General features: G+C 45.9%; 1 protein-coding gene and 1 non-coding gene across 2 annotated transcripts in view; one reads left to right on the top strand and one right to left on the bottom strand.

Moving 5' to 3' along the window:
* The window catches only part of Stab2 (stabilin 2), a 183,156-nt gene that overhangs the window by 130,522 nt on the left and 25,640 nt on the right, over positions 1-26,994 (top strand). The window contains exons 46-58 of the mRNA XM_012948648.2: positions 763-810; positions 4,366-4,449; positions 5,201-5,347; positions 7,174-7,314; positions 10,952-11,011; positions 13,024-13,200; positions 14,999-15,088; positions 15,776-15,922; positions 18,619-18,675; positions 20,406-20,535; positions 22,764-22,913; positions 23,855-23,959; positions 25,593-25,700. Of these exons, the coding sequence (XP_012804102.2) occupies positions 763-810; positions 4,366-4,449; positions 5,201-5,347; positions 7,174-7,314; positions 10,952-11,011; positions 13,024-13,200; positions 14,999-15,088; positions 15,776-15,922; positions 18,619-18,675; positions 20,406-20,535; positions 22,764-22,913; positions 23,855-23,959; positions 25,593-25,700 (1,444 nt within the window). The remainder of the gene's footprint in view (positions 1-762; positions 811-4,365; positions 4,450-5,200; positions 5,348-7,173; positions 7,315-10,951; positions 11,012-13,023; positions 13,201-14,998; positions 15,089-15,775; positions 15,923-18,618; positions 18,676-20,405; positions 20,536-22,763; positions 22,914-23,854; positions 23,960-25,592; positions 25,701-26,994) is intronic.
* LOC123461772 lies at positions 6,383-6,523 on the bottom strand. The gene has a single exon (XR_006637840.1). It is a non-coding gene; the product is annotated as a U4 spliceosomal RNA (small nuclear RNA).

Consider the following 26,994-nt stretch of genomic DNA (forward strand, 5'->3'; position numbering starts at 1 on the left):
CGTGAGCCACCACTCCCAGCCTGATCAAATATTCTTGCTGTTAAAGAAGCCAGATTGGTCATAAACCTATAAGTGATTTCGTTTAAATACTTCAACTGTGTCTGAAATATTTTTGAAAATCTTTGAGCACTGTTTTTTTAATTTATTTATTTATTTATTTTATAGCTTTTCGAGGTGGGGTCTCACTCTAGCTCAGGCTGACCTGGAATTCACTATGTAGTCTCAGGATGGCCTTGAACTCACAGCGATCCTCCTACCTCTGCCCCCTAAGTGCTGGGATTAAAGGCGTGAGCCACCAATGCCCGGCAGTTGAACGCTGTTTTGAAACTCTCTTAACGCTCAGATGTTTTTGGAAATGGCTGGAGCTTCCTTTGGTAAATCAGACAGAGATCCCAGAAAGGTACTGGAACCCAATGTGCCCACACAGTCATTCTGAGCACCAGTTGTAAGCCCCTCAGCAAGACCACGGAGAACCATCATTGTGGATTTCCAGTGGGTGATTGTAACCTTAGAAAATTCACCCTGGGCCGGGCGTGGTGGTGCATACCTTTAATCCCAACACTTGGGAGGAAGAGGTAGGAGGATCGTCATGAGTTCGAGGCCTCCCTAAGACTACGTAGTGAACTCCAGGTCCTTCTGGGCTAGAGTGAGACCCTGCCTTGAAAAAACAAAAAGAAAAGAAAACGCAACCTGGGACGCCTCTGTATTCTTCATCTGTGTTCTTCACAGGCTTAAGTCTCGTTGCCCTGTCTTGGTTTGCAGGAACTTCCCAAGGACCCTCAAACTTCCCAGTATTTCTTCCAGCTGCAGGTAAGAAGCCATATGTCTGTCTAGCTCTTGACAGTTGGGATTCAGGCTGGGGTGTTGCTCAATGGTACAGTGCCTGTCTACCATGTGCCCAGACCTGTGTTTGACTCCCAGAACCACAAAGTATAAGTATGTGCCTATGTGTGTGTATGTGTGTGCACACCAGATCTCAGCCAGAAATGGAGTAAAACCCCAATCAGGGAGGGTAGAAGAAAGTCTACACCCCCACAGGTTGAGAATCAGCCCTGCTGTTGATCATTTGTGAACTTCTCCTCTTGTACAGTGGTCAGTGTTTGGGAGTCCAACATATCTAAACATAGAAAGCACAGTATGGAGATAGGGACGTGGCTCAGCAGTTAAAAAAGACACTTGCTTGGAAAGCCTGCTGGACTGGGGTTGATTCCCCAGGACCCACGTAAGCCAGATGCACAAAGTGGCCCATGCATCTAGAGTTCATTTGCAATGGCAGGAGGACCTAGTGCACCCATACCCAGGTTCTTTCTCACTCTTGGAAAAAAAAAAAAAATATATATATATATATAATGTAATATATGATAATATATACATATATATATATATCATATATTACAGAAGGTAAGGGCAGAGTCAAGGCTGTATGGTTCCATTTTTCACACAGGAGCTAATATACTATGTAGCTGATGGTGGCCCTGTAAAATTATGATGGAGCTGGCAGTTTCCCATCACTTAATGACATCATAATCACTGCCAGCATCACTTAATGACATCATAGAATAACACATTACCCACATGCTTGCAGTGAGGGTGGTGTGAACAAGCCTAGGCTAATATGTGTGTTTAGTTCTTCATTTTTAACAAAAACATCTTAAAAGTTTTTTAAAAAATGGAATGAGGATTTGTGATAGAACCATACTTGCTGGTACGTGCTTCTGATCTCAGTACTCTGAAGGCTAAGGCAGGAGGATTGCCTGGGCTACATAATAGTAATTCAAGGGCAGTCTGGACTATGTATCAAGACATTGTCTCCAAACTACCAAAAAAAAAAAAAAGAAAAAAAAGAATTTTGCACAGCTGTACAATGTGTTTGTGTTTTAAGGTCAATATTATTACGAAAGACAAAAAAATCCCCCCCCCAAAAGTCAAAGTGGGGCTGGGGAGATGGCTTAGAAGTTAAGGTGCTTTCCTGCTAAGCCTAAAGACCCAGGTTCGATTCCCCAGTGCCCACAAAATCCAGATGCACAGGAGGCGCATAGCCTAGAGTTCATTTGCAGTGGCTGGAACCCCAGGTGCACCCTCTTCTCTTTCTCTTTCTCTCTCTCTCTCTCTCTCTCTCTCTCTCTCTCTCTCTCTCTCTCTCTCTCTGTCTCTCTCTCCCAAATTAAAAAAGTGTATAAAGTAAAATAACTACAATAAGCTAAGGCTAACTCATTAATACATATAGAAAAATGTTTTTTTAGGGGCGGGGGATAAAGTTCAATTGGTAGAGTACTTGCCTAGGATGCATAAAATCTACTCGATATCCAGCTCAACACACACAAGGTTTTTGTTTTTGTTTTTGTTTTTGTTTGTTTTTTTTTAATGACTGTAGTATGAGCTGAGTGCACAGTACTTACAAACTCTTTGGTAGTGTAGGGCACTGGCTCATGCCCTCATGCCCATACCCTCTCCCCAGGGCAGCTTCCAGTGCTGCTGCGTTCATGGTCAGTGCCTTACTGTACCTTTTTTATTTTTATTTTTTCAAGGTAGGTTTTCACTGTAGCTCAGGCTGACCTGGACTTTACTATGTAGTTTCAGGGTGGCCATGAACTCACAGCATCCTCCTACCTCTTCCTCCCAAGTGCTGGGATTAAAGGCATAAGCCCATCTTACTGTACCTTTTTAAAATCATATTTGAAGATTTTTTTTATTTTTTATTTTTTTGCAACCAGGGAGCAAGAGAAAGCTAGTATGTGGCTGTGTGCCACTTTGTGCATCTGGCTTCATGTGAGCACTGGGGAATTGAACCCAGGCTGGAAGGCTTTGCAAGCAAGCACTTTTAACTGCTGAGCCATCTCCCCAGCTCCTTTTTATCATATTTCTGCTATACTTTTTCTATATTTAGATATGGCAATAAATACCACAGTGGGACAGTAGCCTATAGTCATCAGTAGAGTAGTAAACTGCACAGGTTGGTGGCCCAGGAGCATTACTGTCATACACAGTAGGTATGTGGCCGGCTGGACCTCCTGGGTTTGGGGAAGTGCGCTGGAGGTGTTCACACCATGACAAAATTGTCTAAGGACGCATTTCTCAGAATAAACCCCATAGTCAAGTGATACACAACTGGATGTGGAACATCTCCTGTCACACCAGTGGAGAAAAGAAATATTCCTGCACATGTTGGCCACTTTCCAAAGCTGCAACCATACCCCTTAAGAGAGGGAAGCGTTACCCTGGCTCATGGTTTCAGAGGGTGTGTTCGGCCCGTGGCCTCGGTGTGAGGCAGAACGTGCGGTAGCAGCAGTGTATGACAGAGAGGCTTCTTCCTGGCAGACTGGAAGGGTCAGAACAAGAAACAGTCCCCAGGGACATACTCCTAGTGACCTACTTGCTCCAAATAGCCCCTGCCTCCTCCCTTTCACCACTTCTCTGTAACACCGTCAAGGGATTAACCCACTCGTTGGGTCAGAGCCCAGTGATCTAATTGTCTCTGGAAACACCAGCAGGGACAGACACGCCCAGAGGAGTGCTGCACTGTCTCCCACGTGTCTCTTGACCCAGTCCAGTTGACAGTCAGGATCAACTATGACACTGAGGCAACTGGTTAAGGCTTTGATAGGTAAAAATATGGAGTATGAGTTTTCTGGATATCATACGTACAAATAAGTCTCAGACGTGTTGAAGAATGAAATATGAAGGACTAGAACACGCCTTCGTAATCATGTGGTCTTAGGACGGCAAGAAGACGTTTATGGCACTTAAGTGGATCACCTCGTTCTGTTCATGCTCGTGTGACTGTCCCAACTATGTAACTAGGCACATGGAGAAGAGACACCAGGAAAGAAAACTAGAGCCAGAATGTAGCTGAAGGTCCTCCTAGTGGTACTAACAATGGTGATGCTTCTGTGTAGGAGACTTTAGGAGAACGCCGGCGCTGGGTCTAGCTGGTGGGACTCTGGGCAGTGGTTATCTTCTCCGTACTATGCTTTGAACATCTTTCATTCAGCCGGGCGTTTAATCCCAGCACTCGGGAGGCAGAGGTAGGAGGATCACCGTGAGTCCAAGGCCACCCTGAGACTCCATAGTGAATTCCAGGTCAGCCTGGACTAGAGTGAGACCCTACCTTGAAAAAAAACAAAACAAACAAACAACAACAACAACAAATCATTCAACCAGCATGTGTTAATTTAAAATTAGAAAAACAAACATATGACTCTGATGGCAGGGAATCTGGGTTTGACTTGAATCCAAGAGTAGAATACACATCTGCTGTCCCGGCTTTGCTCTGCCCTGACCCTAGCGACTGTCACTTCTTTGAGCCACACCTGTGTATAAGCTGTCTGTGAAGGAGTAACACAGCCCTGCCTTCCTTCCCTGCAGGGCCATGCTGTTCGGGACCTGGCTGGACCTGGCCCCTTCACAGTGTTTGCGCCTACATCTGATTCCTTTGCTAAGGAGCCCCTGGTGAGCGCCGGGCTGGGGCAGGTGGAGGGGCCAGGGGCCAGAGCGCAGTCAGGGACCTTGTACTGGAGCTGACAATGGTGATGTTTCTGTGTAAAAGATTTTAGGAGACTTAGGTTCAGGCAGAGCTGACCAGCAATAGAAGGGGCTGTGGTGTGTACCCAGGTCCCTATCAAGGAATGCAGTCAGTGGATTTGTGACACCATTGGCCAGAGACCTTCTAAAGGGCATTTCTAAACAGAGAAGTCACAAGTGGTCCAAATACCCCCATAGACCAAAAAGAAAAAGAAAGAAGGGAAAGAAGGAACGAACGAATGAACGAATGAACGAAATAAAAAACACAAGCTTTTTACAGCATTGACTTTATGACTGTATTTTGAAATCCAAGTGGAGATACATCTAAGTCTCTTTCAATACCAAAGGTTTAAATGTAGCCTTACCTCTTCTCCAAGAGGGGGTCCATAGTATGCAATCTTTCCCATCCAGCATTTCTCATTTTGAGGGGCATGTTGAATGGCTTTGGGGTCCTAGCCAGCTGTCCAGAAACTCAGGGCAGGAGGAATGCTGAGGCCCCTCCTAAGCTGAGATCCTATGGTGGACCCTGGGAAGGACAGGGCCCCTTGTTCCCCTGGCCTGACCAGCCTCTCCCTGCGCTCCTGACATAAGCCAAGAGTGTGGGAAAGAGGAGACCAAAACAGCAGGCTCTGCTGAAAGGCTCCTGCCCTGGTCCAACCTCCGCCACGTCCTTCTGCAGATTAAAGACTGGGATCAGCAGGGCCTCATGCCCCAGGTGCTTCGCTACCATATGGTCGCTTGCCAACAGCTGCTTCTGGAAAACCTAAAACTGACCCCAAACGCTACCACCCTCCAGGGCGAGCCGATTGCCATTTCTGTCTCTCAGGTAAGAGTGGCCTCCTTGGGAAGGGGCTGTTCTCAGACCCTCGTTGCTCCTCCTCCCGAGAGTGGCAGCAGTAGTAATAACGACTCCCACGTGCAGAGTGATCTCCGCGTGCTATTCTAAGGATTTTAGACACACCGACTACATTCACAGGAGTTCTCTAGGGGAACAGATGCATTGAATGAAGCTACATTACAAAGGGGATGTGTTCAGTCGGCTCACACAGCAAGGACTATCTGCACACTGGAGAGGCTAAGGTCCCAGCAGCTCCGCAGTCCACAGAGGCCAGATGCCTCCCCAGTCAGTTCCAATCTGGAACTGATGGCCTGAAGGCTTCCTGGGGAGCCACAGTCTTGAGCCCATGTTGGAAAACTGAAGGAGTGGTTCCGGTGAACCCTCAGGATGGCAGCGACATGGGAGATGCGCTCACCAGCAAGGAGCAAGCAGCTACCACGGGAGGGCCGGCCGTGCCCTCTGGGGAGGGTCTTCCCACCTCCAGGAAATGCCCCCGCAGACCCAGCAGAGAAGCCTGTCTTTTACTTCACTCCTGATGTATCCAAGTTGACAAAAGAGGTTAACCGGCACATGGACTTACTCGATCCCCAACACAACAAAATGTCACTGTCCCCAATTTCCAAATAAGGAAGCTGAGCTCTGAGAGTTAGGTAGCATGTTCAAGGTCACATAGCAAAAAAAAAAAAGGTTGAGCTGGAATTCAAATTTAGAGGCAGCTCAGCCCAGGGTCAACAAAGAGGACAAGCAGAGAGGTGATATTGAGAGCACATATGAAAAAAAAGCTCAAAAAAAAAAAAAAGAACCCACCCAGACGTGGTGGCGCACACCTTTAATCCCAGCACTTGGAGGGCAGAGGTAGGAGAATCACCATGAGTTCGAAGCCACCCTGAGACTACATAATGAATTCCAGGTCAGCCTAAGCTAGAGTGAGACCCTACCTCGGGGAAAAAAAAAAAAAAAACAAGAAGCTAAACATGAGCTGTTTGTTCATTGAAATTTTATTTTATTTTACATTTTACTCAGTCTCTGCAGAGACTGTCACAAATTTTGCCAATGCTACCTATATTTCAGGTCATCATGGCAGGATATTGGAACGTTTTCAATTAACAATAATCGCACCTTGGATAAACCTCATTGGCTACAATACTGCCACTGCTCAAAGCTTCACTGAAATTTTAGGATTACATTGAAATGGCCATTTTGATTAATTATATATATGCTATGAATTTCTTCAGGTGAACATTACATTCTTAAAAAAATATGTTCTTGGGCTAGAAAGATGGTTCAGTGGTTAAAGATGCTTGATTGCAAAGCCTGACAGCCCAGGTTTGGTTCCCAGGACTCACATAAAGCCAGATGCACAAAGCTGCGCACGTTTATGGAGTTTGCATGCAGTGGCAAGAGGTCCTAGGTGCCCATTCCACCCCCACCCCATGCTTGCAAATAAATCAATGAATTTTTTTAATTACATTCTTGTCTCTGCTTTGTTTTTAATTATTTTGGGGGGGTTGGTTTTTTGAATTAGGATCTCACTCTAGTACAGGCTGGTCTGGAATTTACTATGTAGTCTCAGACTAGCCTCTAACTCACAGCCGTCCTCCTACCTCACCGTCCTGAATACTGGGATTAAAGATGTGCACCACCACACCTGGCTCTGCTTTCTTTGTAAAGTCCTAATGAAAAATGTGCTCAAGTAACCCAGATCTTCAGACTCTGTCCCTAGTGATCTTACATACTAAGAGAAGCAGTCTGTGAGAGGCAATCTCCTGTCATCTCTCGGCTTACTTCTTCAGCTCTGTTTTAATTGATTTCAGGATACAGTGTATATAAATAACAAGGCTAAAATCCTAGCCAGTGATATCATCAGCACTAATGGAGTCATCCACATCATAGACAAATTGCTCTCTCCCCAAGACATGATCATCACCCCCAGAGACATCTACAAAAGGATTAAGGTAGGTAACCTCATGTATCTCAGTTCATCATCTTGAAACACTGGAATTTTCCTGCTTCAATCCTGAGCTGTCTCATGTGAAACCTAGTCAAGTGTCCTTAGGGAGATATAGACAAAGCAAGGCCTGTCTGAACTTGATCCATGGATTTTAGCTGGAAGCAGTGGTGTGTGCTGATGGTTCCGGCTACTTACATTTCAGGAGTGCATTCCAGAAGTCAAGAAGAATGCTGGACCACTGGAGTTTGGGGCCAGCCTGAGCAATTGCAGGGACCAATGCCTGACTCATCAAAAAATTACACAGTGGGGGCTGGAGAGATGGCTTAGCGGTTAAGCGCTTGCCTGTGAAGCCTAAGGACCCCGGTTCGAGGCTCGGTTCCCCAGGTCCCACGTTAGCCAGATGCACAAGGGGGCGCACGTGTCTGGAGTTCGTTTGCAGAGGCTGGAAGCCCTGATGCGCCCATTCTCTCTCTCTCCCTCTATCTGTCTTTCTCTCTGTGTCTGTCGCTCTCAAATAAATAAATAAATAATTTAAAAAAAATATTACACAGTGGGACTGGAGATAAGGTTCCATCGTTACAAGCGCTTGCTAGCCAAGCCTGATGATCAGAGTTTGGACCCCTAGCACCCATATAAGGCCAGTACAAGTAACACACACACACACACACACACACACACACACACACATCTGTAATCCCAGCATGCCTATGGCAACGGGAGGCAGTCAGGAGAATCCCACTGCTCACAGGCCAGCTAGTCCAGTATTTACAGAAGCAAAATAAGAGGGACCCTATCTCAAAATAAGGTGGAAGGCGAGGACTAACACTGAGATTGTCCTGTGACCTTCACACATGCACCATAGCATACGTGCACCCATACATACACACACATCATACACACACATATTTATGAAATAAAAATAAATCATTTTGTAAGTTTTTCTTTAGTGCTCGCAAGGGCAGATGGCCTACATAGATTTGGAGAAGAAAAGAAAGATAAAAAGATAGAAAGAGGAAACTGCTGGGGAAAGTTATTTTTATTTATTTAGTGGGCTTAGGCCAATCTAGTATGGTAGCTAAGATGCCTTCCTTGGGCAGGGATCATAGCAGGGACTTGAAGGGCACTCTTTCCTACTTGGCCTTTTTGTTGTTGTTGTTGTTGTTGTTGTTTTTCGAGGTAGGGTCTCACTCTAGCCCAGGCTGACCTGGAATTCACTCTGTATTCTCAGGGTGGCCTCAAACTCACAGCGATCCTCCTACCTCTGCCTCCCGAGTGCTGGGATGAAAGGCATGCGCCACCACGCCCGGCCCTACTTGGCCTTTTAAGCAGACTGAGAAAGAGGGATTTTTCTGGTTTTCTCTTTCTTACTTACTAGGACTTGGCTTCTCCCTGGGCCGGGAGAGAGGCTGGGTTGGTGCTCTGCCCGTACTCTGTTCCTACTGACCTAGAACCTCTGGCTGCTGTTCAGTAGCCCAGAAAGGGAATGGAAAGAATGGGCTCCAAACAGAACAGAATGAGGTGGGCCAGGCAGATTTCCTTCTTAACAAGGGAAATGGGAAACTCTCCAAGAATTGTACAAGTGAAGACCGTGTGTCTGAATGCACCGAGTCCTCTGGTGCAGTAGCAATAAGGAAAAATGAAACGGTTTTCCTGCGCACACAGTCCAGCCTGATTGGTGTGTGATGTCGCATTTAGCAGCCATGTGGTGGGCAGGTGTGACTACTCCGGGTTTCACTTTATTTTCTAAACTTTTTAATCCCTCTCAAGTCCAGCATGGATGGGGAAATGTCCGTGAATCCCCACAGCTGTGTACTTGTTTGCATTTGTTTCCCTTTGAGACTTGTGTTTGTGTCCTGCTATGAGCTGTACCTCGTCCAGTCCACTGTGAAGTGACCCCAGCAGCTGTAAGGTACAGTTCCTTCTGAAGCAACCAACAGCAGCAGCACAATTCTGTGTTTTATAAAGACAACAGTGGCTTTTATTTCTTAAAAAAAAAAAAAAAAAAAGATAGAAAGAAAAGGGAGGGAGGGAGGAAAGGAAAAAGGAAATGGATAGATAGATAGATAGATAGATAGACAGACAGACAGACAGATAGATGAATGAGAGAGCCTGGAATAAATGGATAGAGGAAGCCATGTAATATTTATTTTATTTTTGTAGTACTAGGATTGAACCTGGCAAATACTTTAATGTTTATTATTTAATTCATTATTTAATATTTATTTTATCTTTGAAGTAATAGAATTAAACCTGGCATATACTTGCCAAATGTTCTATCATGGAGCTAAATCGCCAGCCTTGTTTTCTTATTTTCTGTTTTGAGATAGAGTATCACTAAGTTTCCCAGGCTGGTCTTGAACTCATTCTTTTTGTTTGTTTGTTTGTTTTGTTTTGTTTTGTTTTTGTTTGTTTCTTTGAGGTAGGGTCTCACTCTAGCTCAGGCTGACCTGGAACTCACTATGGAGTTTCAGGGTGGCCTTGAAGTCATGGTGATCCTCCGACCTCTGCCTCCCGAGTGCCGGGATTAAAGGCATGCGCCACCACGCCGCAGCCTGAACTCATTCTTGTAGCCTAGACGGACTTTGAACTTGTGATGCTCTTTCCTCAACCCCATTGCAGACCTCAGAACCCACTGTATCTATATCTTGCTTATACAAAGACAAGTTTCCTAAGATATATCTAATATCACCAAATTTCTTTGGAGGCCAGAATGTTATTTAAACGTTGTGCAGGTGGGAATGAAGCAGCTCAGAGAATCCTGCCACAGAGGACCCTCTCCCTTCACCTAAGAGCCATTCTCACTATAGGACCCTCTGGAAGTCAGTTCCATGTTTCTGGCATGAACCTTCAAACAAGACACAGTTTATGAGAGGAATAGGGTTTATTCCAGGTGTACAGAGCCAGCGTAATTTCCATAATGGCAGAAGAAGCTGGCCCCCTTTCACAGACACAGTCCCACAGCAGCACAACAAAGTAAGCAAGGCACACTCAGGCCCAGACAGCAGGGGACCCCAGACAGAGCTCAAGTACTGTGCATACCTTTGGCTAGAATTCACATCCACCCCCAGTGACACCCACCCTGGGGCTAGACCTCAGGATCCACCCACAGTGACACCTCCTCCAGCCAGGCGGCCAGAACTGCAAGTTATAAGCTTTAATAGAAGGTCCTAAGTCTATTGCAGGACATAAATTCAAACTACCACAGACCCCCTCCCTTCACCAGAGAGCTCTTCTCACTGCCATGACCCTGCAAAATTTACCTCTCCAGACCCTCTACCCAGGGAACCAACCAGAGGCAGGACTGTAGATGTCCCCACCACCATGCTTCAGAAGGGCTGGTGTCCCTCATGTGACTCCTTTTCACCAACAGATCTTCCACAGTGTGTCTGTCTGCTCAGTTGGTCCTGTGTCATCTGTGGGGTTCTATCTGCAAGGGAGTCTGGTAAACATAGAGCCTACTTTCCAGCCCCCATGATGGAGAAAAGCCAACGCAGGAGAGAGCTGGCGTGGGTGCTGATGGGCATGAACGGTCCTCCCTCCATGGGACACTTGCCTCCCTCCCGTGTATTCAGCTGAGCATTTGTTAAACTGCCTGGTGAGCTGTCTGAGGGAAGCACTCATGTCTTTTCTTTCCTTTGCAGCAAAATCTGACGACAGTGGCAATAAACCATGGCTACATCAGGTTCAGCAAGTTAATACAGGTAGAGAAAGCCCAACGGGGGAGGGAGATGATGTGGGGGATGAGGAAGGGGATGCCCTGTCTAAGAAAGTTCTGCTTTGGGGCTGGAGAGATGGCTTAACAGGTAAGGCACTTGCCTGCAAAGCCAAAGGACCCAGGTTCAACTCACCAGTACCCACATAAGCCAGATGCACAAGGGGGTGCATGCATCTGGAGTCTGTTTACAGTGGCTAGAGGCCCTGGCACACCCATTCTCTCAGTGTGTCTCCTCCCTCTCTTTCTTTCTCTCTCTCTCTCTCTCTCTCTCTCTCTCTCTCTCTCTCTCTCTCTCTCCTTGCAAATAAAAAAAAGAAAGAAAGAAAGAAAATTCTGCTTTGTTATGGTAGTCTGTCAGCTGTGGTGGAATTGTTGTAGGTAAGTCCAAACTTTTTTTGGACAGCAGAGACATCTCTGCCACTCTAGTGTCTCCCAGAGCACAGTCTATTTCTGTATTAGAGAATCCACTCCCCAAATGTTCTGAGTCTTGGACACTCCAGCAAGCTGGTTAGAGATGGGAATTTTAACATGTTCAAATTGAGACCTTGGAAGACGTTTCAGATAAGTAATCTCTGCCCACCTGCCTGCCTCCAAAACTTGACGGTCACCCCAAAGCTGTGTACTTCAGTCTGGTGGACGCACACTTTTGGAGGAGCTAGAAAACCTCTCCAGAGTTCAATAAGAGGAGATCATAAAACCTACTTCATAGAGCTGTTGGAATTTTTTTTTAATGTCTACAATGTACCCAGGTCACAGAGACTCTCAAAATGATTCTTCCATATTTCTCTTTCAATTTCTTTTGGAGGTACACATGATTTAGAAGTCTATATGCATTCAAGAATATCTCATTATAGTACAGGGTTTGCTTATCTAATGAAACATAAGAAACGTGCAAAACTGGTCTTTCAGAAGTTAAAAACTTTTTTTTTTTTTTTTTTTTTTTTGGTTTTCGAAGTAGGGTCTCACGCTAGCTCAGGCTGACCTGAATTCACTCTGTAGTTTCAGGGTGGCCTCGAATTCACAGTGATCCTCCTACCTCTGCCTCACAAATGCAGGGATTAAAGACATGCACCACCACACCTGGTAAAAATCATTTTTTAATAACTAAGTAGGACTATAAATATAGATATATGTGTACAAGTAGCAAGAGGTTCTTTTCTCAAATCCCTGAATTTCTGATTTTCATTTAAATTTTTCAAACTTGCATTTTCTTGCTGAGTAGCAAAGGACTTTTACTTTACACTTTCCTGTGTACCTAAAAATTATGAACCCTGTGTTTCAATGGACTATATTGCATACTTTTTGCTGAAAACTTTTTCTGTAAACATAGTTGCCCTGTTCAGTTTTGTTATAAACTGACTTCCTATAAGATGCATTATTGATATGCTTTCTGATATGTGTTGGATAAGAGTGATAAAATAAAGCTTAAAAATAAAAGAATAGCAAAAAAAGAAAAAGATATTGGCTAAAATGTAAGGGTTTTTCCTACTAACAAAAGCCTGGAGTTTAACTTTCTGGTTTACTTTCTAAGAAATGTGAGTCAGGGGCTGGAGAGATGGCTCAGCAGTTAAAGTACTTGTCTGCAAAGCCAAAAAGTCAGGTTCGATTGCCCAGGACCCAGATAAGCCAAATGCACAAGGTGGCACATGCATCTGGAGTTCATTTGCAGTGGCTGGATGTCCTGGCATGCCTATTCATTCTCTCTCTTTCTCTGTCTCTCCCTCTAGATAGACAGACAGACAGACACACACACACACACACACACACACACATACATACATCTGCCTCTTTCTCTCAAATAAATTAAAAAAAAAATAAAAGACATGTGAGTCTGGGATATAGACTTGCTTCTAGCTGTGTCTCTGGAGCCATTAGTCCTGACCAGCCACAGAGCACAGAGGAGCGGCTCAAAGAGACCCTCCATCTGCCCGCATGATGGGGCCGTGCTGCATGTTGGCCTGTGTTCATACCAGCTGGGGGTGATTCCCTGTGTTTCAGGACTCGGACTTGCTGAGTGTCATCACCGACCCCATCCACACCCCGGTCACCGTCTTCTGGCCCACGGACCAAGCCCTTCAAGCGCTCCCCCTGGAGCAGCAGGATTTCCTGTTCAACCAAAACAACAGGGACAAGCTGAAGGAGTACCTGAAGTTCCACGTGATCAGAGATTCCATGGTATTCTGCTTAAACACACTCACAAGGGCAAGAAGGATACAGCCTGGCAGTTTCCCATGTGTCCTCAAGGAAAGGCGGGTGGCCTCAGGTGTCCCCCTCTAACCACTCAGCTTGGTCCATTCTGCAGGACACTTGACCTGGTTCTGTTTCTTGGATCAACCCCAATACTGAAGAGCATCATTTCTATCTGTTATCAGAATGGCAGCTGACAATAGGTCCGAATGGTTTCTCTCTCTTCCCACCCCCCATCCAGAAACTCAAAAGTCATCTTGATGTAGTCAGCTGTTGGCGCTTGGGGAAGAATCCAGATTATGTAGGAATGAGGCAGCCAGGACTCATGATTCTCTAAGCCAGAGGTCACCTACACCAAGAGGCCCAGCCCCCAAACTTCCCTTCACTCACAACGTCTGCACTGTTTCCTAGCGCTGCATAATAAGCCCCCACTTACCGAGCGGGTTGACAAGGCAGAACTGTGTGTCCTCACCGTGACGGGCTGGGGTCCTGCCAGCAAAGGATCAGCAAGGTCGCTTTGTCAGGGAGCTGCGAAGGGGCGCGCGCTCCCCGAGTCTCTCCTCGTTGCTGGTGGTTTCTGGCCATCTTTGGCTGTCTTGGTTTCTAGATGCACGGCTCCAGTCTGCTTCCATCTTCTCATAGCCACCTGGCCCTGGTCTCCTCATTGGGAATTCCCTTCCTCCTTGTCCCCCTCCTCTGCTCCCTCTGCTGATACCATTCAGAGGGGATGAAGAGCCCACCCGACTCCAGCATTACCTTCACTCATCTAAGTCTATCGGAAATGATCTTGCTTCCAAATAAGATCATGTTCTGAGGCCTGGGGTGGGGGATGCAGAAGTTCCATATCGGGGTTTTTTTTTTCTATTTTTTTATTTTATTTTATTTTAAGCTTTTTATTAACAACTTTCATAATTATAGACAATAAACCATGATAATTACCTCCCCTCCCCCACTTTCCTCTTCACAAATCCACTCTCCGTCATATCCCTTCCCCTCTCAATTAGTCTTTTTCTCCTATTATGTCAACATCTTTTCCTCCTATTATGTATGAGTCTTACGTGGCTAGTACCAGATACTGTGAGGTCATGGACATTGAAGCCAATTTGTGTCTGGAAGATTGCATTATAAGCAGTCCTACCCTTTCCTTTGGCTCTTACATTCTTTCCGCCACCTCTTCCACAAGAGACTCTGAGCTTTAGAAGGTTTGATAGAGATATTTCAGTGCTGACCATTCCTATGTCACCTCTTCTCAGCACTATGGTGCCTTTTGAGTCACCCTAGTGGTCACTGCCATCTGAAAAGAAGCTTCTCTAAGCAAAAGTGAGAGTGGCATTAATAAATGGGTATGAACATTAAGAGACATGCCTACTGGGCAGTTTCATGAGCATAATACATGCATTTAGCCAAACATCAGCAGGCCCATATAACTTTTTGAGGAGCACAATTCAGGACATAATGGTGCTCTGAGTCTTTTCCCAGTCAAATTTACTAATCCTTTTACTGGCTTCATATACCAAGACAGCCTCTTCCGGGATGCCCAGGCATAGACGGGGTAGAAGGATGGTTGAAACCAGCCCAGCTAGCTGAGAGGTTCCCTCAGGAAGAAATGTCTAGCCCCAAGGGCACCCATGGTCATTCTTCCTTTTGATTACATCTACTGCTGCTTTCAACTTGAATTAATGCAACTCAGAAGAAAATTTACACTCGAATGGTTTCCTGGCAAAGCTCCTTCTGCCCGTCTTCTGCCCCAGTGTAGGGTAGTAGCATGGCACCCTCTCTCCTGTAGGCTTTGGCCGTGGATCTCCCCAGGGCTGCTTCCTGGAAGACCCTGCAAGGCTCAGAGCTGAGTGTGAAATGTGGAACTGGCAATGACATTGTGAGTGTTACCCCTTCATCCCTGGGAGGAGGGTAGACAGAGGACAGTGAACCACCAGCCACTTCCACGTCAAGAGACATCTGTGCCTGGATTAGTTCCTTTACTCATTGCTATGACCAAATACCTGACCAGAAGCAACATAAGAAAGGAAAGGGCTTACAGCTTCAAGGGAATACATTTCGTCATGGCATGAAAGGCATGGTGGCAGGAGTGGGGAACCAGCTGGTCACATCGCATTCAGTCAGAGGGAGAGAACAAGAAATGAGCCAAGCTATAAAACCTCAAGGTCGGCCCACAGTGACCTACTTCCTCCAGCAAGGCTCCACCCCTCCAGGTTCCATCTGCTATCTTCCCAAACAGCACCACCAGCTGGGGAGGTGGGGGGAACCAAGTGTTCAAACACATGAGCCTATGGGACATCTCATATTCAAACCACAAGTGCTTTTCCTTCTGTTAACAGCAAGCTTGTTCCCTCTCTCTGCCTTTAGGAGTAGATATGAAAAGCAGAGGGAACCCTGGCCAGTCCAGGCTCTTGTAACAGATGGCAAGAGCCCCCTATAGGCATGTTTTGTTGTTCATTCTGAGTCTTGTTATGTTATATGTCCTGGGAAGAAGAGAAATTAGAGAAAACTTGTTGTATGGTTGAGATGCATTCATATTCTCTCTCTCTCTCTCTCTCTCTCTCAGGGCGAGCTCTTTCTCAATGACCAAATGTGTAGGATCGTACAGCGAGGGCTCTTGTTTGACCGTGGCATGGCCTATGGCATTGACTGTCTACTGATGGATCCCACCCTGGGAGGCCACTGTGACACATTTACTACCTTCAGTGTTTCGGTCAGTCCTAAACTACCACTGCAGTAAAAGACCCTGCAGCCAAGGACCAGCCTTTGAGATACGGCATGGGCCCTGATGTGAAACAGAGGCAGATCACAGTTGAGACCAGGACCCAAGAGACCTAAGGGCCAAAATCAAAGCATCTGCCTAGCCAGACACACGTGGATATTTTTGCTTATGCACACCCATCCATCCATTCATTCCTCATCCCTAAGGGAACTGTTCTTTGAATACTGTTGCAGTTGCATTCTCAATGCTGGAAAAAAAAACATGGGACCAGCAGTAGCTGATAGGAAGAAAGGATTTATTTTGACCTACAGTTTCAAGGGGAAGTGTTATCATGGTGAGGAAAGCAGAGCAGAGCAGGCAGCCAGGGTGTCACATCTTGTCACCACAGAGGGAAGAAAGTGTTCAGAGTAAGCTAGAGTGATAAACTGCAATGTCTGCCCCTAATGGCACACCTACTCCAGCAAGGCTCCACCTCCCAAAGTCTCCACAACTTTTCTAAGTTGCCACTTTCTGGGGACCAAGTACTCAAAATACATAAGGCTATGGGAAATATTTTACATTTGACTGTGGACCATTTATTATGGCAGGCATTTTCAAATAAATCTATCCACTTATCCTCTCAATTAACAGTTTTTGAGCTCCTGATAGATTAAGTCATATAAAAAGAAATCCTGGACAATATAGGGCCAATAAAATGGCAATTTTAGGATTAGAGAGATGGCTTCACATTAAGGCACTTGCCTGCAAAGCCAAAGGATCCAGGTTCTATTCCCAGGACCGACATAAGCCAGATACACAGGGTGGCGCATGTGTCTGGACTTTGTTTGCAGTGGCTAGGGACCCTAGTATACCCTTTCCTCTATCTGCCTCTTTCTATCTATCTCTCTCTCTCAAAGAAATAAACTAAAATTAAAAAATATATTTTAGGGCTGGAGAGAGGTGGCTTAGCGGTTAAGCACTTGCCTGTGAAACCTAAGGACCCCGGTTTCAGGCTCAATTCCCCAGGACCCACATTAGCCAGCTGCACAAGGGGGCGCACATGTCTGGAGTTTGTATGCAGTGGCTGGAGGCCCTGGCGTGCACGTTCTCTCTTTCTCGCTCTCTCCCTCCCCTTCTCTGTCGCTCTCAAATAAATAAATAAAAATAATTTTAAAATAAACAAAAAAAATTTTAAATATATTTTTAAAAAGTTTTGTAAAAATAGCAATTTCTTATGGCTCAGTCTACTATCATAGGTCCCGTGCACCTCCATTCATGTAACCATTCACTCATTTTGCAACACTGGCAGGGCAAAGGTTGAGCATTTTCACTCACTCTTCCGTCCAGTGCCACTTGCTGAGAACCACCTTTGAGCTGGCCTTCTGCTCAGTGCCTGTATTACCCTGCAGTAATTCAATAGTGGGAGGAGAAGTTATCATCACTTCCACTGTGTAGCTTTGGAAATGCAGTCTCAACTAGTGGAAGTGATTTTATACAGCAGAGTTTGTTTACCTGATATCTCATAGTCATTTAACAAATATTCCAGGTTGAGTGTGGTGGTGCACACCTTTTAATCCCAGCACTCAGGAAGCAGAGGATCACTGTGAGTTCAAGGCCAGCCTGGGACTACAGAGTGAGTTTAGGTCAGCCTGGGCTAGAGGGAGACCCTACCTCAAAAACAACAAGTAGAGCTGGGCATGGTGGTGCACGCCTTTAATCCCAGCACTCGAGAGGCAGAGGTAGGAGGATCACCATGAGTTCGAGGCCACCCTGAGACTACATAGTGAATTCCAGGTCAGCCTGGGCTCTAGTGAGACCCTACCTCAAAAAACCAAAAAAAAAAAAAAAAAGGAAGAAGAAGAAATGAATAAAGCCATACTGTTAGAATAACACCCACAGTATGAGATGCAAGCGACTGTCTTTTCTGTTTTAGCCTCCTGAACTTCCTTCCAAACTATATTTATACACACACAGGTTTTCTGCAGATAATTAGCTTCCCTTGCCAATTCCCTAAATGTCAAATGACAGCAATAATTATTGTCCCTATTTAATGCATCATAAGACCTAGGCTCAAAGAGAATAAGTGATTGGCCAAACTGGAATTATACTTGTGTCTTATTTCTTACTATGACAACGTGTGGTTATCATACTGCCCTGGGCCTGCTCTGGGCCACCTCCGTGCAGCAGGGAGCTTCTTTCAAAAACCTAAGCCACAGTAGCAGAGGCCAGTAAGTTAAAAAGCAGATATAAAGGGAAGAGAAAGGCAGGGAGGAGGGTACTTAATAGGTTGGTATTGTATATATGTAAGTACAATGATTGAGATGGGGAGGGGATATGATGGAGAATGGAATGGAATTTCAAAGGGGAAAGTAGGAGGGAGAGAGGGTATTACCATGGGATATTTTTTATAATCATGGAAAATGTCAATAAAAATTGAGAAAAAAAAAAACAAAAACCTAAGCCACCTGGGCTAAAGTGAGACCCTACCTCGAAAAACCAAAGAAAAAAATCTAAGCCAAAAAATTGAGAAACCAAGACAGACCTTTGGAATTCTCCATGACGAACTTGGCAGTGTTTGTTTGCATGTTCCCTCTCATACCCTGATCTTAATCAAGATTAAGTTAATTAGCCCATGCAAACATTAACCAAGGGCTATCCTTGTGATTTCCAACATTCTTGATATTAAAGTTTCTTCTCTTGCACACTAGGGAGAATGTGGGAGCTGTATCAACACTCCCAGATGCCCAACATGGAGCAAACCAAAGGTAATTATGAACACTGTCATAACGTTTAGTGAGCCATAGGATGTTTCTGTTTCAGACCTCAGTCTTCTGTGGGTGAGTGTATGTGTGCATGCGGGGGGGAGGGGAGTCTGTGGGAGTGATGTTCAAGGGTAACTTATGCCATTCTTTTGACAACTGTGCCCATGGGGTAAGAAATGAACATTATCAGTGTTAGCTCAGACAACATGCAAACCTAATGCCCAACCTTTAAGAACAATCTAGAGAAGTCATGGAATTATAGACCTACTAGAAGAAAGCTCAAAGATCAAAAATAAATAAATAAAATAAAAGATCTTGAAAAACAAAACAAAATGTTTAAAAAGCTAGGTATTAAACCAGGCATGATGGTGCACACCTTTAATCCCAGCACTTGGGAGGCAGAGGTAGGAGGATCACCATGAGTTCAAGGCCACCCTGAGAAGACATAGTGAATTCCATGTCAGCCTGAGCTAGAGTGAGACCCTACCTCAAAAAGCCTAAATAAATAAAATGAAATAAAAAGCTCAGTGTGGTGGCGCATGTCTTTAATCCCAGCACTCAGGAGGGAGGCAGAGGCAGGAGGATCGCCATGAATTTGAGGCCACCCTAAGACTACATAGTGAATTCCAGGTCAACCTGAGCTAGAGTGAGACCCTATCTGAAAATAATAATAATAATAATAATAATAATAATAATAATAATAATAATAAAAAGAAAATTAAAAAAAATAGTGGCCAAATAATGTAAGCTGCTGTGTACTGGGCCCTATATTATCCCTATTCCTTATTATACCACTGCAGGAAGCTAGTTTTACCCCCACTTTACTAAAGAGTCTCAGAGAAAGCAAGCAATCAGTTTCAAAAGCTATGTAGTTAAACCAGCCAGTCTTGTAATCCACAGGTATGGGGTCAGAACCCAGTAAGCTTTGTTACAAGCAAATGTATGACCTAAACATTTTACCTCTACAAAACAAAGAATAACAATTCTCTACATGGTTAAGAAAAACAGTTAAATTTAAAATGAGGATATGCTTAAATTTTAAAAATAAAAAATTGTAATTAAAAATGAGGATGGAAGAAAAAATGAGGATGGAGCCAGGTATGGTGGCACGCGCCTTTAATCCCAGCACTCGGGAAGCAGAGGTAGGAGGATCACTGTGAGTTCGAGGCCACCCTGAAACTACATAGTGAATTCCAGGTCAGCCTGGGTTAGAGTGAGACCCTACCTAAAAAAATTTTTTTTTTAATTTAAAAAAGAGGATGAAGACGGTCGTGGTGGCTCTACCTCAAATAAATAAATACATAAATAACACTAAGTGCTCATGAAATATGGGGGTGTTTTATTGCTTATTCCATAGTGAAAGGCCTAGGTTGTAGCTCGATAGCAGAGATGGTAGCGAGCACAAGACCTTTTGTGCTCCATCCTCATCACCACACAGCCAAAACCAATCCCTCAATATGAAATGTGACGCACACCCTCCTTGCTGTGCATGATGGAAGCTCTCTCTCCCCCGCCCCCTCTCTAGGCAATCATGCCTTTTGCAAGCAGCTCCAAGGGTCACAGGTCCAGCCCAGAGCTCTAGCTCTGCCCTTCCCTCTCTCCCCACCCTTGGCCAGTCTCCAGGGACACCGATTTTGGACCTGAGCAGTACCGAGGTTCTCCACTGGGGGCAGACGAGAGCTCTAGCCCGGCCCTGGAGCATCTCGCCTACAGCATCTCCCTGGTCTTCCTAGGGTGTGAAGCGGAAGTGTCTGTACCACCTGCTGCCCTACAGGAGGAACCTGGAAGGCTGCCAGCAGCAATGCTCCCTGGTCATCCAGATCCCCAGGTGCTGCAAGGGCTACTTCCTGCCAGACTGTCAGGGTGAGGGCGCCCCTTCTTCCTCGCGATTTTGAAGGGTGTGGGAGCTCGCTGTGCGGCTTCTAAAAGACCCCAAGTCCCAAGGAGGCGGGGAAATGCCAGCTCCCTGGTTCCTAGGCTCCAGACAAGCACTCGGAAGAGTTGTGTGTCTCTCTTTTCTCCTGCCTTATTCATTTGGTATATGTTGTGTTCTACTGAGTTGGGAGCCTACCGCACAGGTATTTTGCATCTGATTTCTTGTTTGACATTAGAATACAACAAGCCTGTCATCCCGGCTACTTGGGAGGCTGAGGGAGAAGGATCGCAAGCTTAAAGCCTGACTAAACTACAGAGTGAGTTCAAGGCCATCCTGGGCAACTTAGTGAGACCCTGTCTCAAAATAAGAGGACTGGAGATGCAACTCAGTGGTAGATGGTTTGCCTTGCATACATGAGGCCCTGGGTTCAATTCCCACTACTACAAAAAAATAGTAATAATAAATTTAGAACACAGACACCACCTGTGGTGCTAAAAGCATCCGAGTATTTAATTCTTGGTGCTAATTCAGTGTCCACAACATTGATAAGAATGCCTTTGTAAGCGCTTTGACATGATTATATCTTTGAGAGATGATATACTGATACATGTGGGCCATGATTTGCTTTGAGTATCTGGTTACAGGCTGTATAGCTTTGTCCTCCCTCTTTTGGCTCTTTGCCAAGGGGTGTTTGGGTCCATCTTGAAACCCTGTGTCTCGACACGACTTCTAATGAATAACAAATGCATCTGTGTACCAGAGGCCTTCAAGGAACATCCCATCTATCACACATGGTATGTAGGCACATTATTGAGTGATACTTCCCACATGTTTCAGTATATGGTCCTAATAGCAACGCATGGAGAGCAGCTTGCACTGCCGACTCCTATGCTAGATGAGAACTGGAAGCGTGCAGAGGCTAAGAAGCCAGCACAAGGTCCCACTGACGCCAGAAGCCATGCCTTTCACTGCCATGGGGACACCACTCATGGTAACCTACTCCAGAGCATGCCGGGATGAATCCACACAGGCTTCCCGCTTCCATCACTACCACTCAGACCACCAATAAAAACCATTATCAGGGGTCTGGAGAGATGGCTTAGCGTTTAAAGCATTTGCCTGCAAAGCTGAAGGATCCCGGTTCGATTCTCCAGAACCCACATAAGCCAGAGCACAAGGAGGTGCAAGCATCTGGAGTTCATTTGCAGTGGCTGGAGGCCCTGGCAAGCCCATTCTCCCCCCCCCCACCTTCTCCCTCTTTCTCACTCTCAAATAAATAAAATATATATATTTTTTAAAATCATTATCAGGGACTGGGAAGGTGGCTCAGTGGGTAAACTGCTTGCTACACAGGCATGAAGACCTGAGTTCAGACCCTTGTATTTACTTTAAGTATGGGTCGATGGTAGAATCTACCTGTAATCCCAGTACTAGGAAGGTGGGGACAGGAAAGTCCTTGGGACTTGCTGGCTAGCTTGTCTATCCAAATCAGTGAGTGAGCTCTCAGTTCAATGAGAAACCCTGTCTTAAAAAAAAATGCCAGGCATGGTGGTGCATGCCTTTAATCCCAGCACTTGGGAGGCAGAGGTAGGAGGATCTCCGTGAGTTCAAGGCCACCCTGAGACTACATAGTGAATTCCAGGTCCTTGAAAAAAAAAAAAAAACAAGGTGGAGTTCACCTGAAGAGGACCACAATATCATCCTCTGTCTTCTACATGCACAGCACCTGCACATACGTGTACCCCACACACATAGAATCATGAATACCACACACACATACATGCACACTAAAAACATCACTGCCATCCCTTAAATGTGCTCACTCCTGTGGATTTCTAACATAGTCTCAGTTATGCCTCATTTGATCCTCATGTTAATAATGTGGTGTAGGTCAAGTAGCCACTATGTCATTATGATCACTCTCATCACCACCATAGTCTCGAGCTCAGCAGCCCAGAAAGCTCAGAGCATATCCCTCACTCAGTCCAAACCTACTGGAGCCTCAGTCTCCTGACCACCAATTACAGTGCGCAGTTTAGTCTATGACCTGCCAAGTTAGCATCAGATCAGACACATGATACTCGTATTCCAAAGGCCAGTGACTTGCTCTAAATATCCACTAGCAGATGTCAGTATCCACAGCATGATTTACAAGGGTGCTGAGCTGCCCCAGGGCTGGGAAACCATGTGATCACTACTGCTTCATCTCTTACAGCCTGCCCCGGAGGACCAGATACCCCATGCAATAACCGGGGCACCTGCCACAATCAGTACTCGGCCGCGGGACAGTGCCAATGCAACACTGGCTTCAATGGGACGGCCTGTGAGCTGTGCTGGCCAGGGAGATACGGGCCTGACTGTCAGCGTATGTGCCGCCTCCCTGTGCTCGCCTCTTGCCCCATCCTCACCTGTGTATCCACCTGAGCCGGGAGCATCCACCTTCCTCTTTCCACCCACCTCCCACCTGCCGCTTCTCTGCCCTTGTCCCCTCCTTGGCTGGATTCCCAGTTTTCATCCCTCAAAAGAGCCTCATCTCTAGAATTGAACATCACAGCCCATAGAGCCACCAAGGATGGCTAAACAATACTCAGTCACAAGTCACTCAGCCCATACATGTTGATAACTGACACTGATCGATTGCCTACTGCATACCAGGAATATATGGTTTTTCATCTCATCGTTTTGAGGTAGGAAATATTGTTAACAAAGAAACCAAGACAGGAAGAGCTGCAATAGGCAGCCAATGAAAGATGGTAAAAGAGAAGTGTTGGACACAGATGAGAAAAGGTGCCCTGGCTACCCGTGACAGACAGACTCCAGGAGAGGTGGTGAGGGAGCAGGACCGCCACTGGGAAGGTGGAAGTGGCCACGGATCATGACTGGTGCTGGTGAAGAGGGGCTGGCATGGCCAGGCTAGAGGTGGCGAGAAGTGTTAGGACCAGTGTGTGCTTTTTAATTCTATTTTAAGTAGGTTTCTCCACGAGGAGACCCCTAATTAGACTACCTTCCCCATCTGTTGCATGCCTCATGACACTGTCCTCCTGTGATTATAACATCCATGACATTTATCATCACTTGTTCAAGGTCTGGTTAGGCCTAGACTCCATGCCCCATGCAAACAGGGCCCTGCTACCTCATGATTGTCCTGTGCCCTGTTGCATAGCAGAGACTGCCCATGGATGAGCTATTTGTTTTTGAAAGTTTGAGAACACAGCTGGCTGAATGGCTGTGGCAGAGGTGTGGTAGCCCCACGCCAAGCGCTGCAGCAGGCGGGCTGGATTACTGAGCACTCTATTTCTGTTACAGCCTGCGGCTGCTCAGAGCATGGACAGTGTGACGATGGCATCACAGGCTCTGGACAGTGCTTCTGTGAAAGCGGATGGACCGGCCACTTCTGTGACACTCAGACAGGTCTGTTGGGGAAATGGTCAGCCACTGGCTGTGCCCGGCTACAGGAGACCCTATCAAAGGATTCCAAATGAGAGTACAATCTTCTAGTATAGAGGATCCTATTGAAGGGGTCCAAGTGAGGTTGGGATCTGAGTGATAATCTTAAAAAGAAAAACCCAGGCGCAGTGGTACATGCCTTTAATCCCAGCACTGAAGGGGCCAAGGTAGGAGGTTCGCTGTGAGGCTACATAGTGAATTCCAGGTCAGCCTGGGCTAGACCGAGACCCTACATTAGAAAAAAAGAAAAGATAAAAAGGGCTGAAGAGATGGCTTAATGGTTAAGGTGCTTGCCTGCAAAGCCTAAGAACTCATGTTCAAATCTGCAAGTCCCTTGTAGCAGACACACAGTGATGTAAGTGCACAATGTTGCCCATGTGCACAAGGGGGCGCTCGCATCAGGAGTTCATTCACAGCAAGCTGAAGGTCCTGACGTGCCCATCCTCTCTCTCTCTCAAAAAAGAAAGAAAGAAAGAAAGAAAGAGGTGGGGGGAGAGAGAAGGAAAGAAAGAAGGAAGGAAGGAAGGAAGGAAGGAAGGAAAAATAGAGAGATAAACCAGGTATTTCTATTTCTACCTAGAAACCATGATGTCAACTGTGGCCCTGGTTGTTGAGTCAGTAGGTTGCTGAATGGGAGAAAAACCAGGTGAAAAGATTTCACTGAGAACCATGAAACTAGCGTGTCTCCCAGAATCACATAATCGTGCAAGAAGGGAGCCTCATTCTGGCGGCTCTTGGGCCCAGATGTTTACTGACACTGACATCAGTGGGGTCAGGAGAAATTCAGTCTGTGGAGTCTCAAGACCAGGACACCCCTGACCTCACTGCTTATCTGGTGACGACTAGCCTTAAGCATCCCGCCCTCTCGGAGCATGTCTGTAACAAGAAGCACCTGTTACGCACTTTGCGTCGGGAGGGTTGTTGTGATGGTCTGCGATGGCAGCGATGAAGTGGCCAGTGTTTGAATCCACTATATCAAACACAGGAGCTTCCATTAGCATTGTCAGTACTGCGCCATCATGATCGTGATCCTTTCTAGACTTTTCTAAGGCCTCTTCAAATCCCACTCCCCATGTGCTAGAAGGCCTGTGATGTGAAGGGTAAATAAGTGGCATTTCTTCCTGCCTGGGCTCAGAAAGGTATAATTGCTCAGCTCTTCCGTGGGCATCAGCCCCCAGCTTCGGGCTGCTTCCGCACGGCACAGCCCTCTCTGAGCCTGTTACCAAAGTTCCAGCTTCTCCGCAGCTCAGAAGTGCCCTTGGAAAGCAGTGACATTTCTCCTCCAGTGTCCATCTCCACCAGGAACCCTGTGTCCTTAGGGCCAGAGGAGCTTATCTGCTAAGTTCTTCCCTCCCGGCACATGTAGAGGGGTAATGTGTTAATTGGTTGCCCTCACTGTTAACACTCTATCGTAATCTGAACCACCTTGTAGGTATTATAAAAGGGCTAATTCTAGAATCAAATCCCCCATCCCCCTGCAGGGGACCCTTCCTGGGCATCTAGGAAATATCTGAAAAAGAGTCCTAGGAACACTGCATAGGTGAGGCCGACTCTTCACACCCAGGCACAGGGTGAAAGGTGATCTCTTTCCTTGCAGCTGTGCTCCCGGTGTGCATGCCTCCCTGTTCTGTGCACGCCACCTGTATGGAGAACAACACGTGCGAGTGTAACCCGAATTACGAAGGTGACGGGATTATATGCACAGGTGAGTCCCCTTTGTGCCCTCGTGAAAGCAGCACGGCACAGGAGAGGACCAGGGTGTGGTCACAGCGGCTGGCTCCATCCTGGCCTCTATTTCTTGCCTGGGGCCTCAACAGTGCCTACACTGTCTAGGACTCAGTTTCCTCAGAGGGTTTCCTCACAGTTGCCCTGCCAACCTCTCAGGCTATGGCTTTAAAATTGCTTTGCAAAACTGATGTCCTTTTATTTTTGTAATTTTATTTATTTATTTATTTATTTAAGAAAGAGAGGGAGAGGGCTGGAGAGACGGCTTAGCAGTTAAGCGCTTGCCTGTGAAGCGTACAGGCCCCGGTTCAAGGCTCACTTCCCCAGGACCCACATAAGCCAGATGCACAAGGGTGCGCATGCATCTGGAGTTCGTTGTAGTGGCTGGAGGCCCTAGTTCACTCATTCTGTCTCTCTGTCTGCCTCTTTCTCGATCTGTCTGTCACTCACAAATAAATAAAAGTAAACAAAATTTTTAAAAAAGAATTATCTTTTTAAAAAAGAGAAAGAGAACAAGGGTACACTTTGAGATCTGACTTTATGTGGGTAATGGGGAACTGAACCTGGGCTGGCAGGCATTGCAAGCAAATGCCTTTAACCACTAAGATATCTTTCCAGCTTCTATTATAATATTTTCAACTAAAACAATCAGTCTTATTTTTTAAAAAATCACATACTGCACTACAGGGCTAGAGAGATGGTGTGCCCATATTCTCTCTGTGTGTGTCTGTATCTCTCTCTCTGTCTTCTCTCTGTTCCCCTCTGCTTGCAAATAAATAAATAAATGTTTTTAAAAGAACCAGGCATGAGCACATACCTTTAATCCCAGCACTCAGGAGGCTAAGGTATGAGGATTGCTGTGAGTTTGAGGCCAGCCTGAGACTACATAATGAATTCCAGGTTAGCCTGGGCTAGTGTGAGAAAACTCTACCATGAAAAACAAAAAGAAAGAAAGTGTACTACAGTATTTTAAAAAAGAAAAGAGGACTGGAGAGATGGCTCAGCAATTAAAGATGCTTGCTTGCAAAGCCTGATGGCTCAGGTTCAATTCCCCAAGACCCATGTAAAGCCAAATGCACAAAGTGGCACATGCATCTGGAGTTTGTTTTCAGTAGCAAGAGGCCCTAGTGTGCCCATTCATTCTCTCTCTCTCTCTCTCTCTCTCTCTCTCTCTCTCTTTCTCATCTTTTAAATAAAAATAAATATATGGGGCTGGAGAGATGGCTTAGCGGTTAAGCGCTTGCCTGTGAAGCCTAAGAACCCTGGTTCGAGGC

This window comes from Jaculus jaculus, chromosome 6 (assembly GCF_020740685.1).
Source record: "Jaculus jaculus isolate mJacJac1 chromosome 6, mJacJac1.mat.Y.cur, whole genome shotgun sequence".
Lineage (NCBI taxonomy): Eukaryota > Metazoa > Chordata > Mammalia > Rodentia > Dipodidae > Jaculus > Jaculus jaculus.